The 14,016-nt window shown below is 42.8% G+C and overlaps 1 protein-coding gene across 3 annotated transcripts in view; it reads left to right on the top strand.

Moving 5' to 3' along the window:
* The window catches only part of atm (ATM serine/threonine kinase), a 66,345-nt gene that overhangs the window by 34,111 nt on the left and 18,218 nt on the right, over positions 1-14,016 (top strand). For all 3 annotated transcript variants that reach the window (XM_017723522.2, XM_037531094.1, XM_037531095.1), the window contains 15 exons: positions 142-306; positions 1,356-1,488; positions 2,232-2,327; positions 4,593-4,764; positions 5,362-5,503; positions 5,868-6,044; positions 6,846-7,023; positions 8,156-8,264; positions 8,344-8,502; positions 9,398-9,506; positions 9,974-10,062; positions 10,242-10,344; positions 11,414-11,562; positions 13,255-13,359; positions 13,453-13,572. In XM_017723522.2, coding sequence (XP_017579011.1) covers positions 142-306; positions 1,356-1,488; positions 2,232-2,327; positions 4,593-4,764; positions 5,362-5,503; positions 5,868-6,044; positions 6,846-7,023; positions 8,156-8,264; positions 8,344-8,502; positions 9,398-9,506; positions 9,974-10,062; positions 10,242-10,344; positions 11,414-11,562; positions 13,255-13,359; positions 13,453-13,572 — 2,006 coding nt within the window. The remainder of the gene's footprint in view (positions 1-141; positions 307-1,355; positions 1,489-2,231; positions 2,328-4,592; positions 4,765-5,361; positions 5,504-5,867; positions 6,045-6,845; positions 7,024-8,155; positions 8,265-8,343; positions 8,503-9,397; positions 9,507-9,973; positions 10,063-10,241; positions 10,345-11,413; positions 11,563-13,254; positions 13,360-13,452; positions 13,573-14,016) is intronic.

Here is a 14,016-nt window from a genome sequence, read left to right on the forward strand (position 1 = left end):
AGGTTTGTTTACCTGCCAGGATGAAGAAAACAACTCTGGAAAACCTGTATATTCCTAACACTGCAGTAGTTGAGTTACCAGATCAAGATCCAGAGACTAAGCTGAGGAAATCCCTTCTCTGATCTGCTCTCTGTGTAACAGGTGCTGCGTCTGCTGAAGTTCCTGGTGATAGATAACCCGGATAACAGGTACCTGAGGAGAGCCATTCCTTTGCTGGAGCCTTTTCCTGACCAGCCAGCCTTCAGAGAGCTGAGAGCAGCTCAGCACGCGCTCAAATACAGCTCTGGAGCCTTCAGCCTCAGACAGGTCAGCCAGCAGCCGCACTGGGTCTCATATCCACTCTATCCAGCTTTATTCACTGAGAGATTTACTTTCTGTTTATTGGTAGAAATTTATTTAGAAAGCGTTTCAGTGCCTCATGAAATCAAATTTCACCATGATTAGATTTTTTTTTCTACTGAAACTAACACAAAAGTATTATTCAGAAAGCAGTCTGGGCTGAAGCTCTCCTTATGAACTCTGTGTGAATGGGCGGGGCTAAGCTGAATGGTGGATATATGTGACATCAAAAAATAAATAAAATCTTACAGCTTGGGTTCCACGGACTTAGGGCTGAACGATTTGGAGAAAATATCTGATTGTGATTTTTTTGGACTAACATTGCGACTGTGATTTAAATTGTGATTAGTTTCTGTAAATTAAGGTTGAGGCCTGTTTTTTTAGGCTTGGCCCCTGAATGTAGTGTGCCAGACAGCCGCTAAGTTGTGGTTGTGATGTCACAACACATGGACGCCTCTGATTGGTCTAACTTATGTGTAGGCAGTTAGTGACGTAATGTCAGCCTTAAAACTAAAGGCAACGTTTTTTTGTAATGTAGGCTGTAACCAAAAAAAAAAAAATTCCATCTCTTGTGATTTGAAAATTGTGCTCTTTTAGATTTTTTTTAAAGCAATTTCAAAAATAAAAAAGATTAATCTTTCAACCTTCCATTGACTGCATTTACTGTAGGGGGTGAATGTTACTTTTTGAAGATTTAACAATTTACAGACACTTTTGTTTCAGCCAGGAAAACTTATTTCTCCATGATTTAGATCCTTTATTTGTACTGATAAGTGGGACGTTTGTAGAGCAAATGAGTCTCGGGCCCCATACAGTGGATTGTTTTCTGAACTTGTCTACTGCACACCTTTCACGCCATTTCCAAAATCAATACAGTTGACCTGCTACCTTCACACTGATGCACCACAATGCACTTTTACAACCCAATCATAGGTGTTAATGCTTTCTCAAGGTTTAAATATTTTATTTTATTTTTTACCCCTTCTTGTTTTTTTCTTTCTGTTTATCTTCTGCAGGAGGTTGAGCATTTTCTGTCTGTGACATCATGCGACTCGTTACCTCTGACTCGACTGGAGGGACTGAAGGATTTAAAAAGACAGCTCCACACCCTCAAACAGCAGATCGAACAGCTGCTGAAGGAATGTCATGGTCAGTAACAGACCACTGCGTCGCCACTGCTGTCGCACACCAAACTTTCTCTTAACTTCTTTTCATTTGTTTGCTTTTGTATCAGAATCTTCAGTACAGTGATACTGTATTTAATTGTCAGTATCTGTGGTGACACTCATATGGTATTGATATTGGTGACAACACTAAAAATTAGTCCAGTTAAAGTGGATTTAGTGCCAAATATTGAATATTGTAGTCACAGTTTTTGATAGTATTTTGTAAATGTAGCCCTACTGGTTCTTTTGTTTCTGTTCGAACTGATCAGATGTGTCAAAAAGTAAATATTGTGACCATAGCATTTATCGTGAAAATTTCATTAAGTATCGCAATATTATATTTTTGTCATATTACCCGCCTCTAGTTTGTTTATTTGCAAGCTAAATAGCTAATATATGCTTCAGAATGGTATTTTACTATTTGCACATTTATTCACATTTGCTAATTAATGGTCAGCTAAAATTTGATCGTGACAGCCCTAAATCCACGCTTCTGCTCGTTGTGTGCACTTACACATTTCCACCAGAGAGGTCTCCAAATCACCAGATCTTACGCAGTGCAGCTCTAAGTTTTCATTATGTAGTCATTATATAACATTCTGCAGTTATTCATCATGTTAGGTCTTAATAGTAGATGCTTTTAGATTTCTTCTTTTAGATTTCTTCCTAGATTCCTTTAAGGTCTTAAGGTTTTGTGTGCAGACTGATGTACTTCTGTGTTTGTAGCTGACCCAGCTGGAAGTGTGCTGGTTAAACTGGTCCTGAACCTCCTGCAGCTGTGCAAGCTCGCAGCCAATCACCCTGGGGGCAGAGACATCCTGGGTGAGCATGAAGCATCTTCTGTCACCGGTTCAGATACTTTTCTTTTGACTTCAGTGAATATATATATTTTTTAATATTGTTCAGACTGTTCTGCAGGGGTTTGGGCAAGTTCAGACATCAATCAAATTTATTGAGTTTGTTTCAGGTTCACATCTGTTTGTTTCCTGTTTGGGTTTCTTAAGACCGCCTAGTTGAAAGAAACAAAGTTAACAAGACTGACATCCTTTCTAAGCGTAAACGTTAAGTCAGACCATCTACTTTTGCATTTTGTGGTCTCAAAATGGCTTTAATGTAGTAATGGCAAAATACAGGGAGATTCACTCGAAAGAGGCCCCGAATATTCTGCTGTAACTCCCGTTAGGATGAAGCATCTGAACCAAAAAAATACACTACATATCTCAACGTCTGTGTGATGCTGGAAATGATCTCCGTTTTCGTTCAGGCACACAGAGGGGTACAGGGGTCTGCACCCACAAGCTACGAACGGATGTTAAACGTTGCGACAGCTGTTCGGCGCCCACCTCATTGCTCCGATGCAGGGGCATCTCGGCTTATTCGAAGCTCCATGTACAGAGGAGCTCATTGCATGCTGTTTATTTCAGATTGATTAATTCTAGAGAGAGTTATTAAAGAATACTTGGGGCCTCTTTCGAGGGAATCACCCTGTACTAAGTACATGGGGCTGTGAAGCGCAGACGCACTGCGACACAGAACGTCTTTAGAAACAAATGTTTCTGTAATTCGTGGTTCATGGCATGTCCAGTGGCCTTAATTAAGGCTAGAGCAAAATATCCGGTGGCTGTTAATGGCCAATATGGCGATATTAGCAACCTTTTTTAAAATTTTTATTTATTTATTTTTAATATGACACCGATGGGATTTGGTTCTCCTGAGGATAGGACAAAACCTTACGCAAATGTGCCAGTGGCGATTCTCAGTTTTGAAACTTTGTGTATAATAGGAAAGTTGAGATGTTCAGAGTGGTTGGGTGTGAAATGCTGGAGAAACGTACTGAGTCAGAATTGTTCGCGTTGGTGGTGACTGGAACCAGTGCTTCAATGTTCTAAAAGTTTATGCTTCTTATTTGAGTTTAAGAAATGTTAACAGGACAATCATATCATAAAAGCGCGGTTTAACTACAGTTGCTGAAGTATAACAAAATATAAAATAGAAATATTAAGCTATATCAGCTGTTATTGTTGGCTGTCTGACCTTTTAGAACCTTAAAATCAGGATCTGCCACAAAATTCGTATCACTCAGGCTCTGGGATCATATTACAGAAACTTCTTACGTCCCAAATTTGATCTCATCTGTTTAATCACCATGACAACTTCATTTAGGGCTGAACTTCAGACAGTAGCTGAATGTAGTAGTAGAATGACAGTTCCGAACTTGATAATCTCAGCATTGACTCCAGCTCAGAAAACAGCATCACACAAACGTCCTAACTGGACTAAACCTCCTAAATCCTGTCCTAACTTTAGGATGAACCCCAGCAGGGTCCTGACTTCTGTTTAAGGCCCATTTCTCTGGTTCTGAGGCGGCTGAGTCAGGCGGCGTAGTTCACTACCAGCATAATGAGCTCCGTTTATTCCTACTGTAAAACGCGGCTTTCACTGGGAGACGTTTTTCTCTTCTAACTCTGCGTTTAAAACATCTCAGACGCTGCCGACTCGAACTCCACCGCCCCTCTGATCACCTTCCTGTGTTAATGTTGATGATGAAATTTTACAGTGATGGTGGTGAATAATGAGGAGGCGGAGCTGAACGTGTGTCTGTTTATTAGGAGGAGTAACGTTAGCGCGCTCGGCTAAAGCGTTTGGGAAATGGAGACTGAAACTGGGGAGCGGCGATGCTCTGATGAACAGCCGGGGGTGCTGTCACAAAGAACCCTTGAAGAACCATCATTTTCAAATGTGTACCAGATGAATACATTTGTTAAATCTGAATTTGAACTAGAATTTCTTTGAATTAGAAAAGTGATAATTTTTTAAGATGTTTATTGATTATCTGATCACGGCTACCATTGCCGCTACAAGCTGACTTAACAGGAGCTTTCATTGGGATAGATCCATTCGGTATCTGAAAGAGCGGGTTCTGGTTATCTTGAGACAGACTTGTGCTGAGCTCGGATCTTTGATGTTAATAGGTACTGCTGTTCTGCTCTGGTCACACTCGGGCGGAATGTCCTCAGGTGTTATTCGGGTTTGGATTAAAGGTTAATGAAGACTGAATGTCTGATCTTCTTGCTGTTTCTGTTGCAGAGGCGGTTGGGGGGTGTCTGGGAGTGCTGGGCCCTGTGGACCTGTCCACCATCGCACTTCATCATGGAAAAGACCAGATCTACTCTCAGGCAGCTGCACTTTGCCCAGATGCTCTTTCTCAGTGGATCTTCATCATCCTCAGCTGTATGAACAATGCACTGACGCACCACAGGTAGCATGGGTGGTCTGAGACCACTTCTATGTCCAAAACTCACTTTTATTAAAGGGAAGAGTTTGATGTGGTGGTTTGTTGAAGTATCATTATATTATGTTTGTGCTACCCATCATTTTAGTTCATGCACATTTTGATAAATTAGGTCCTAATCTTACAGAGATGACTTATATTGAGGCCACGAGTTACTATATTGAGGCCACGAGTTACTATATTGATGCCATGAGTTACTATATTGAGGCCACGAGTCACTATATTGAGGCCATGAATTGCTAGGTTGGGGCCACAGTTTGCCGTGTTGGGGCCACAGTTTGCTATGTTAAGCCCACAAATGAATGTGTTGAGGCCACGAGTTACTATATTGAGGCCACGAGTTACTATATTGAAGCAGTTAATTACTACACTGAAGCCACAGTTTGCTACATTGGGGCCACAAGTTACTTGTTGGGGCCATGAACTTCTATGTTGAAGTGACAATTTACTATCTTGAGGGTACAAATGACTATATTGAGGCCACCAAGTGTAGATCGTCTCTAACTCCAACAATTCCACGCTCACTCTGTCCGTATCTCTGACCGTTGCTCGTCTGTGTTTCAGTATTTCTGTCCGTCAGGCTGCTGCTGTTTGTCTGAAGGATGTCCTGGCCACCCAGTCTGGCTTGGACTTCTGGGAAATGTACAAGAGCCAGGGAGATCCGATGCTTCTCTACCTGAGTCCCTTCCGCTCTGCCAAGAGAAAGGCAAGTGCCTTAGTTACAGAGAATTAGTGTTTCACTTAAAAGAATATATAAAAGTGTAAAGGTGCAGAAAACATAGTGTGTATAACAGCGTGTGCCAAGAATTTATTAAAATAGCTGTTTCCCGTTGTTTATAATAAGCCTAACCGTGCCGAGAGCTGCAGTACTGATAAACTCCCCTCTCCTCTGTGCAGTAGGGCAGTTACTTTCAAAAATCCAGGTGTACATCTAGGAAACGGGAAAATTAATGCAGTCGTGTGCAAAATTAATTAATGCAGTCATTTTCAAATTCCGCATAAAGGAAGTAGAAAGATGAACCCATTATTGAGGCACCACTTCAAAAGACCTGTTTACAAAATCTCTGTAGGAGCAGACGGTGAAAAGCGAAGTAGCCCCTGCATCCAGGGATCGGCTGGACAGTGTGGACCTGTGGTTGGTACAGCCTGGTCGCCACAAGGACTGGCTGCGGAACCTGTGCATTGCTTTGCTGGACAGTGGAGGTGTTCAAAATGAAGCCCTGCTGATGACCAGACCACTCTGTGAGGTATTGAGACCGCAGCTGTCCGCAGTTTATGTGAATGAAGGACATCAGGGTCCGTAAACGTTTTAAAGGTTTGGAGTTCAGAGCAGCTGTTTAGCTGCGAAACAGCAATACAAGCATCTCACACAGCCTGAACCTGCAGAAACAGCCAAATTTGGGGCTCAGCATTAGAAACCAAAGTCAGGTGATACCTAGTCCGTGAATTGGAATCACAAATACCTTTAAATATAGATTTTTTTCCGTCATTTAAAATCAAGGGTGTTGGGCAGTTACATATTTAGTATTTTTAAGAGGGTTTCCATTTGTGCCAGAGGGCAGCCACTAACTCCAAGCCCCTTTCACACAGAAAAGAAGACGGATGTCGAGTTTTATAGACATTAACATTAAAATAATGCCGTCTTTCATATTAGAGCTCATGATTGCTCCTGTAGTTTGTTTGCTCGATATAATGTTCCACCACAAAACACCCAGAGCGCCATTGCAGAGCATCAGCTCCTGTCAGTTTGTGGATCTCTCTGGTGCGTTTAATCTGTACAAATCTATTCAGGATGAATAAAGACATCAATTTAAATGTATAATTAGGCATAAAAGAGCTTTCTGATGTTGTTTTCCCTGCAAATCACTGCTGTGTGTAAATAAAGTAAAACTGAAGAAGTGAAGCTGGAGATTTGGAGAACGGTTCAGAACAAATCTTGTGGATTGTAAGCGGCTCTGGCCCTAAAATGGTTCTAAATTCACTGTATTTAAAGTTATCGATGGTGTCAGGGTGCCTTTATTACTAGTTTCACACACCTCCCTCCGCAGGTGAAGACAGATTTCTGCCAGAAGGTTCTGCCCCTCTTCATCCATGACGTGCTGCTGGGGGACAGGAGCGGCTCCTGGAGGGAACTCCTCTCCACACACATACAGGACTTCTTTAGCAGCTGCTCCAGACCAGCCAAGCCCAGCAGCCGGCCCACCACTCCCACGTCTCCCGATTCAGGTACAGATTCTTAGGGAGAGACTCTGGAGCCCTGTTAGTTCTTCCTTATAATCCTCACCCACTTCGACTCACCAGTCGAGGGTGTTCCACTCCTATGTTTCACAAGAGGCCACTTGGTGCAGAAAGGGAGGAGTGGGTTATTCAAATGGAACGCACTCGTTAGCCTCGTTAGCTAAACTGCAAGCCATGCGAACTTTGTGATGCTAAACTTTTTCAAGAAATTTGAGCAGAACGAGTAATTATTTTGTCCGGCTGTAAGGTCGGAGTGTGTGGAGCCGTGCTGTAGTGCTTTTATTTTTATTTTTGAAATTCCACCAATTTTTATAAAATCTCTGAATAGTTCAGTCATTGATGTGTAGAATAATTCAGAATGCATTGATGAGAAACGGTTTATTATAGGGACTCTTTCATAAAACATCGTTACACATCAGGCAGCATTTCAGACATCCAGCCTTTTCATGTAATAACTTTTTGCAGTAACACAAATGTGATTGGTTGGGTGTGTGTGTGTGTGTGTGTGTGTTGCACTGGATTAGGCACTGGAGTTTATAAACACTGTGTCCACTCACTGTCCACTCTATTAGACACCCCTACCTTGTCGGTCCACCTGTCGATTTAAAGTCAGAGACGGCAGCTCATCTGCTTCTGCACAGTTTGTGTTGGTCATCCTCTAGTCCTTCATCAGTGGTCACAGGACGCTGCCCACAGGACGCTGCTGGCTGGATATTTTTGGTTGGTGGACTATTCTCAGTCCAGCAGTGACACTGAGGTGTTAAACTCCAGCAGCACTGCTGTGTCTGATCCACTCAGACCAGCACAACACACATTAACACACCACCACCACGTCAGTATTACTGCTGAGAATGACCCACCACCCAAACAGTACCTGCTCTGTGAGGGTCCATGGGGGTCCTGACCACTGAAGAACAGGGTAACAGAGTATCAGAGAAACAGATGGACTACAGTCTGTAACTGTAGAACTACAGAGTGCAGCTATACAGTAAGTGGAGCTGATAAAGTGGACAGTGAGTGTAGAAACGAGGAGGTGGTCATCATGTTCTGCCTGATCGGTGTACATGTGATCATAAAGGTTAAGAAATCCTGCTCAAAATGGATAATCATTTCCAAACAGGAGAGGCGGATGCAAACGGCCAGAGTCAGCCGGATAAGTGTTCTCTGCGCACCATGCTGGCCGTCATTAACTACCTCAGGCAGCAGGGCCGACCGCTGAGACCCGGCAGGTCCGTACACTTTCCCTTTCTCCTCATTCTGCTTCTGTCCAACTAATAGATCAGCCCTGAAAACCGTCTGTTGTTGCAGTGCTGAGTACGGAACCGTGTGCGAGTCCAACTTCTGGCTGGATCTGAACTATCTGGAAGTGGCTCTAGCAGCACAGCTGTGTTCAGCCCATTTCACAGCACTGCTGTACTCCGAGATCTACGTCGACAACATCCGGACCAACATGGAAGAGAAGCGCAGGTATCTCTGGTCTTTGTGCAAATTGGGCAGAACCTCCTCACGTCCACTAGAGTTTGAAACCCCAGCTTTGAGGTCTGCCACACATTGCTGCGTTGGTGGGGTCTGGAGAGACAAGATCTCCACAGTGGCGACTGAGATGCTCCCCTGTGTTTCCCTCAGTTCTATTGAGGTGCATTGGTAGACTGCCAACCTGTTCCATAATCTGGCAGTTTGCCTTTCAAACCAAGCAGGGGCTGTTAGTGGTAGTGAAAAATGATCTAATGGTATAAATAAAATTTCTGACCTTTTCCATTTAAATCTGGAAATAAAGATCAGAAAGTTTCAGAATTTTGAAAAAAATTAAACAAAGAAAATTTGACAGGTGAAATGAAGATTCAGCACTATTTCTAGCTCACCATTCAAAATTTCATTCTACTGTACACTCGATGTATTATGTAATCTGCACTGAATATATTTGCATTAAATAAGAAAGAAATGCAAAATAAAAGCATTTTCAGACCCGTCTGTACATATTTTCAAATACAGTTTTACATACTGGAGTAAATTTCTTTCTGTAGGTTCACAGGGGCTTCACTACTGTAAATCTGAAATATTGTATTGTGCAGAATTGCAAAAAGTACAACTACTATTAATACACTATTGATAAACCTGGCAGTGCTGCTTTCTAACACCAGAAAGCATTTAAGAATTTAAGTCCTGCACCATTTAAGGTGGAACAGGACATTTGAATAAGAAGTCAACTTCATCCAATGTCGAACATTACGTTCACGCTTCAGGCAAACAATCATGTTTTGTATTCAAACTATTCCTGAAAGATTATTAATGTTTTCATTTCAAAACGTGCCAATGAGGCCACTTTTATGTTGACTCCCTTCTTGTTTGTGGTGTTTTTCAGAGCTCAGTCTAGAACATCAAGAAGGATCACATTTGATGACAGCAGCCAGAACCTCTCCATCGGCAGCATGTCTGAGAAGAGTGTGGAGGACTCTGGCATTAGCCTGCAGGTGACCATCAGCCTCATTGTACTAAGTGCATCTGATTCTACTTTGATGCATTAGATTTGTTCTAGCTATGATACTCATTCAATCAATGAGTCAACCTTTTTAGGGGTACCTATTTTAGGGGTACCCCTACAATGTAGCTGGGCCAACACAGAAAACAATATAAAAACTTGACGAACAGATCAAATCAAGACAGAATAAAAAAAACTGACCAAAATAAGGATAAAATGAATCAAAACATAGTTAATACGATAAATAAAGTAATAGAAGATGTAAAACAATACCTTGGCAGTAATACAAATAAATAAAAACAATAATAAAAGTGAAACAATAGCAAAAACATACTGCAGTCCTATTAAAAGTTAAGTAAACCAGGTTGAGTGAAGGTCCTCAGAGACTAAAAAGTTTTAAAATGTTCATGTGACACCAACGAGCGAGATTCCTGTAATTAATTCCTGCTAATTTTGCAGGACCTGCTGATTGAGGTGTACAGGAGCATCGGGGAGCCTGATAGCCTGTATGGATGTGGAGGTGGCAAGTTGATTAATCCTCTAACCAGGTGAGACGTCATACTTATATTATATATACTATATTAAGTATATTAAGTATATTATATATACTTATATATATATGGAATGGAGGCATAACCGATCACAAAAAAAGCAAAGCTAGACTTCCACCCATTTCAGCGAATGTTCTGTTTATCTCTTGAATCATTTTGGGTTTGTGGTGTTTCAGAATCAGGACCTATGAGCATGAGGCCATGTGGGGAAAGGCGCTGGCCTCGTATGACCTTCACACCAACCTTCCAGAGGTCACGAGGCAGGTTGGCATAGTGGAGGTATGGTTTGACCTGGACTGTGCACCAATCTCAACGTTCAACACAGTGGTAGTTATGTTTACATGCACTGAATAGAACACAGAGCTTTGTTTTTCTAAACGAGGCTGGGACATGTTAAAAGCTTTATCGATATACATGCACATCACCCCACAGATCAATAATATTAACAAGTGGCCGAATGTTCCTGTTTTATAAAAGCAGTAAGTTTTGATTCTTGGAAAAAACGTCTGTAACACACAGCCGCTCGTCGCTCACTGGATATCACAAAGTTGCAGCCGTCTTGACGATTTTTCTTTTTCCCCTCATGACACTCCATTTTGACTCTGCCTCTGAAAAACCTCAGTTTGCAGGGTCTTGTAGCCCCAACACTTGGCCCCACCCCTCTATCTCAACAAAAATTGGGACAACCGAACCCTAGACGTGAACACACAGAAAGAGGGCTAAGGGCTGAGTGGTAGGGGTGGAGGGTGAAATGGGACTGGGCCTAAATGTCTTAACATAGACTTAACATCTACTCTTTTCTGTAGTGAAGGTGGCACTTAAATCGAGCAGCCGTCATTTATACTGAGATGTTTCATACCCGTCTGAATTGCTCATAAACATTGCAGATGTCCTGAGGTAAACTGGCGTCACCCACCACCCCACGGAAAACTCAACTCAATCGAATTTAATTTAATTTAGTCTGACTAATCTATGACTACCACGCGTGTTCACAGCCGTTTCCCCCTTTTTTGACGACTAATTTGAAAATATCAGCTTTCCTTTTGTCTTTCCATGTAAGAATCTCATGATGCCAATTCCTGATAAAATATCTTCTTCACTCTCAAACTACGAGCGCCTTCGCTTAGTGTGTGTGGTGTATTTTTTGGTGACGTGTCGTTGCAGAAGGTGCTGCAAAATGTAATGAAAACTCTGAGTGTGACTCCGTGTTCCAAGTGTTTACAAGCAAATCTGAAACACAAGCGTTAATCTCTGAGTTTAGACCAACTCATCAGTCTGACGTGACACTCGTGTTACATCTTCATATCGTAGTTAGACTGACAGTTTTGATATAATATCCATGTTTTAGGGTCTGCAGAACCTGGGGCTTTGTAGCATCCTCAGTACGTACCTGGCGGGTCTGGAGAGGGAGGTGGCCGAGTGGAGCCCTGAGCTCAGAGAGCTCCGCTTCCAGGCAGCCTGGAGGAGCACACAGTGGGATCAGGACCTGCCTGGGAGGTAACAGTGCATTAAAGGGAATGGGGCTGATTAAACTGCATTGATTCGGAACGTGAGTTTTGATTTAATGTTATTTCTGATGCTAAGTGTGTTAGTTTACCTGGACATTTTAAAGGCCAGTTTATTATAGATGATGTGGTTACGTGTGGAAGTGAAGTTTTCATGCAAGAAAATAAACAAAAGACAGTGATTTAACTTCGTTTACAGTCAAAAGAGTAATTAAGAACAAGTTATTCACAGAAGAACAGAAAATCACACAGAAGCCTCAACAGCAAGTCTAGTCTCAGCTATTTAGTGTTCAGTGAATCTCTCTTCACTTTTCTTGTGGCAAATAATTGTCAATAGAATACACAGAAATGCATTAATTGAGACACTTTATGGGACTCGTAAATGCAAAAAAGTTTAAATTTGGCATGTTTAGGGAGCAGATTTCGTAATGTTTATTTGTTATATACACTGTATTGCCAGAAGTTTTCAGTCACCCATCCAAATCACTGAATTCAGGTGTTCCAGTCACTTCCATGGCCACAGGTGTATAAAGCCGAGCCCCTCGGCCTGCAGACTGCTTCTACAGACATTAGTGAAAGAATGGGTCGCTCTCAGGAGCTCAGTGAATTCCAGCGTGGTGCCGTGATCGGACGCCACCTGTGCAGCAAGTCCAGTCGTGAAATTTCCTCACTACTAAATATTCCACAGTCCACTGTCAGTGGGATTATAACAAAGTGGAAGCGACTGGGAACGACAGCAACTCAGCCACGAAGTGGTCGGCCACGTAAAATGACAGAGCGGTCAGCGGATGCTGAGGGGCATAGTGCACAGAGGTCACCAACTTTCTGCAGAGTCCATCACTACAGACCTCCAAACTTCATGTGGCCTTCAGATCAGCTCAAGAACAGCGTAGAGAGCTTCATGGAATGGGTTTCCATGGCCGAGCAGCTGCATCCAAGCCTTACATCACCAAGCGCAGTGCAAAGCGTGGAATGCAGTGGTGTAAAGCGCCGCCACTGGACTCTATAGCAGTGGAGACGTGTTCTCTGGAGTGACCAATCACGCTTCTCCGTCTGGAAATCCGATGGATGGGTCTGGGTTTGGCGGTTGCCAGGAGACGGTACATGTCTGACTGCATTGTGCTGAGTGTAAAGTTTGGTGGAGGGGGGATCATGGTGTGGGGTTGTGTTTCAGGAGTTGGGGACGGCCCCTTCCTGTTCCAACATGACTGCGCACCAGTGCACAAAGCAAGATCCATAAAGACGTGGATGAGCCAGTTTGGTGTGGAAGAACTTGACTGGCCTGCACAGAGTCCTGACCTCAACCCCATAGAACCCCTTTGGGATGAATTAGAGTGGAGACTGTGAGCCAGGCCTTCTCGTCCAACATCAGTGACTGACCTCACAAATGTGCTTCTGGAAGAACGGTCAAAAATTCCCATAAACACTCCTAACCCTTGTGGAAAGCCTTCCCAGAAGAGCTGAAGCTGTTATAGCTGCAAAGGGTGGGCCTACATCATTGTCTGAGTGGCAAATTGGCTAATTTGACCGCTTTAGGTTGTATTTTCACAATTTCATACAATAAACAAAAAAGACATTACAATTAAAATGTCATTTTCATGATGGACCTGAGTTTTGCTCAGTACTGTGTGACCAGTTTTATCCCGATGGTTATGCCTTAAAGATTTCCTAAATTGTTTTGCAGGAGTGAGAAGCTGAATCTGGGCTTTAATGAGTCCATATTTACTTCTCTGCAAGCTCTGAAGGACAAGGACTTCACTATGTTTGGACAAACTCTGAAATATGCCAGGTGGGCACAGAATTATCACACAAATACACAAATGTAGCAGGTCTGTAGACCATCAACCTGTTGAATCGCTCATTGTTCTACTTGTTTTCTCAGGGGGAGCGGGGTGGACGAGCTCTGCCGTGGCAGTCTGGAAGCTGTGTCCTCTCTCTATCCTGCTCTCTGCAGCTTACAGATGATCGAGGAACTCCAAAGTGTCAGACCTCTCTTCTCAGGGTGAGACGGCGCCCTGCACCTTTTCTATTCTGTCATACATCAAAGAAATGCTCAGTGGCAGTAATGCAAATTTACAACAGACCGGAGTGGAGGGAGCTCTGTTTCTGATGGACACTCTTGTGCCCTGCTTGTGCTCCACCTTAAATACACTGCCATTCATTAAAACACGGATGAGATGGGGTGAGAAACCGATCCATGAGGTGGGGAAATGCGAGCTGTATGATGTTCACCGGTGCTCAGTCCAGACTGTGTTTCTTTCTCGTTAGTCAGGTTTTGTGGTGCCATAGTCTCAAAATCTAATAATAACGACATGGCAGTATAACCACAGTAATACCCTACAGGTGGTGAAGTCACTGCTGGGCAGCGGCCGGATTCACGAAAGTGTCTTCAAAAGAAAATCTTCATAAATGTGTTTTTCCTTAACTTCATTCTTAAGATAAAACT

Source organism: Pygocentrus nattereri, chromosome 19 (genome assembly GCF_015220715.1).
Source record: "Pygocentrus nattereri isolate fPygNat1 chromosome 19, fPygNat1.pri, whole genome shotgun sequence".
Classification (NCBI taxonomy): domain Eukaryota; kingdom Metazoa; phylum Chordata; class Actinopteri; order Characiformes; family Serrasalmidae; genus Pygocentrus; species Pygocentrus nattereri.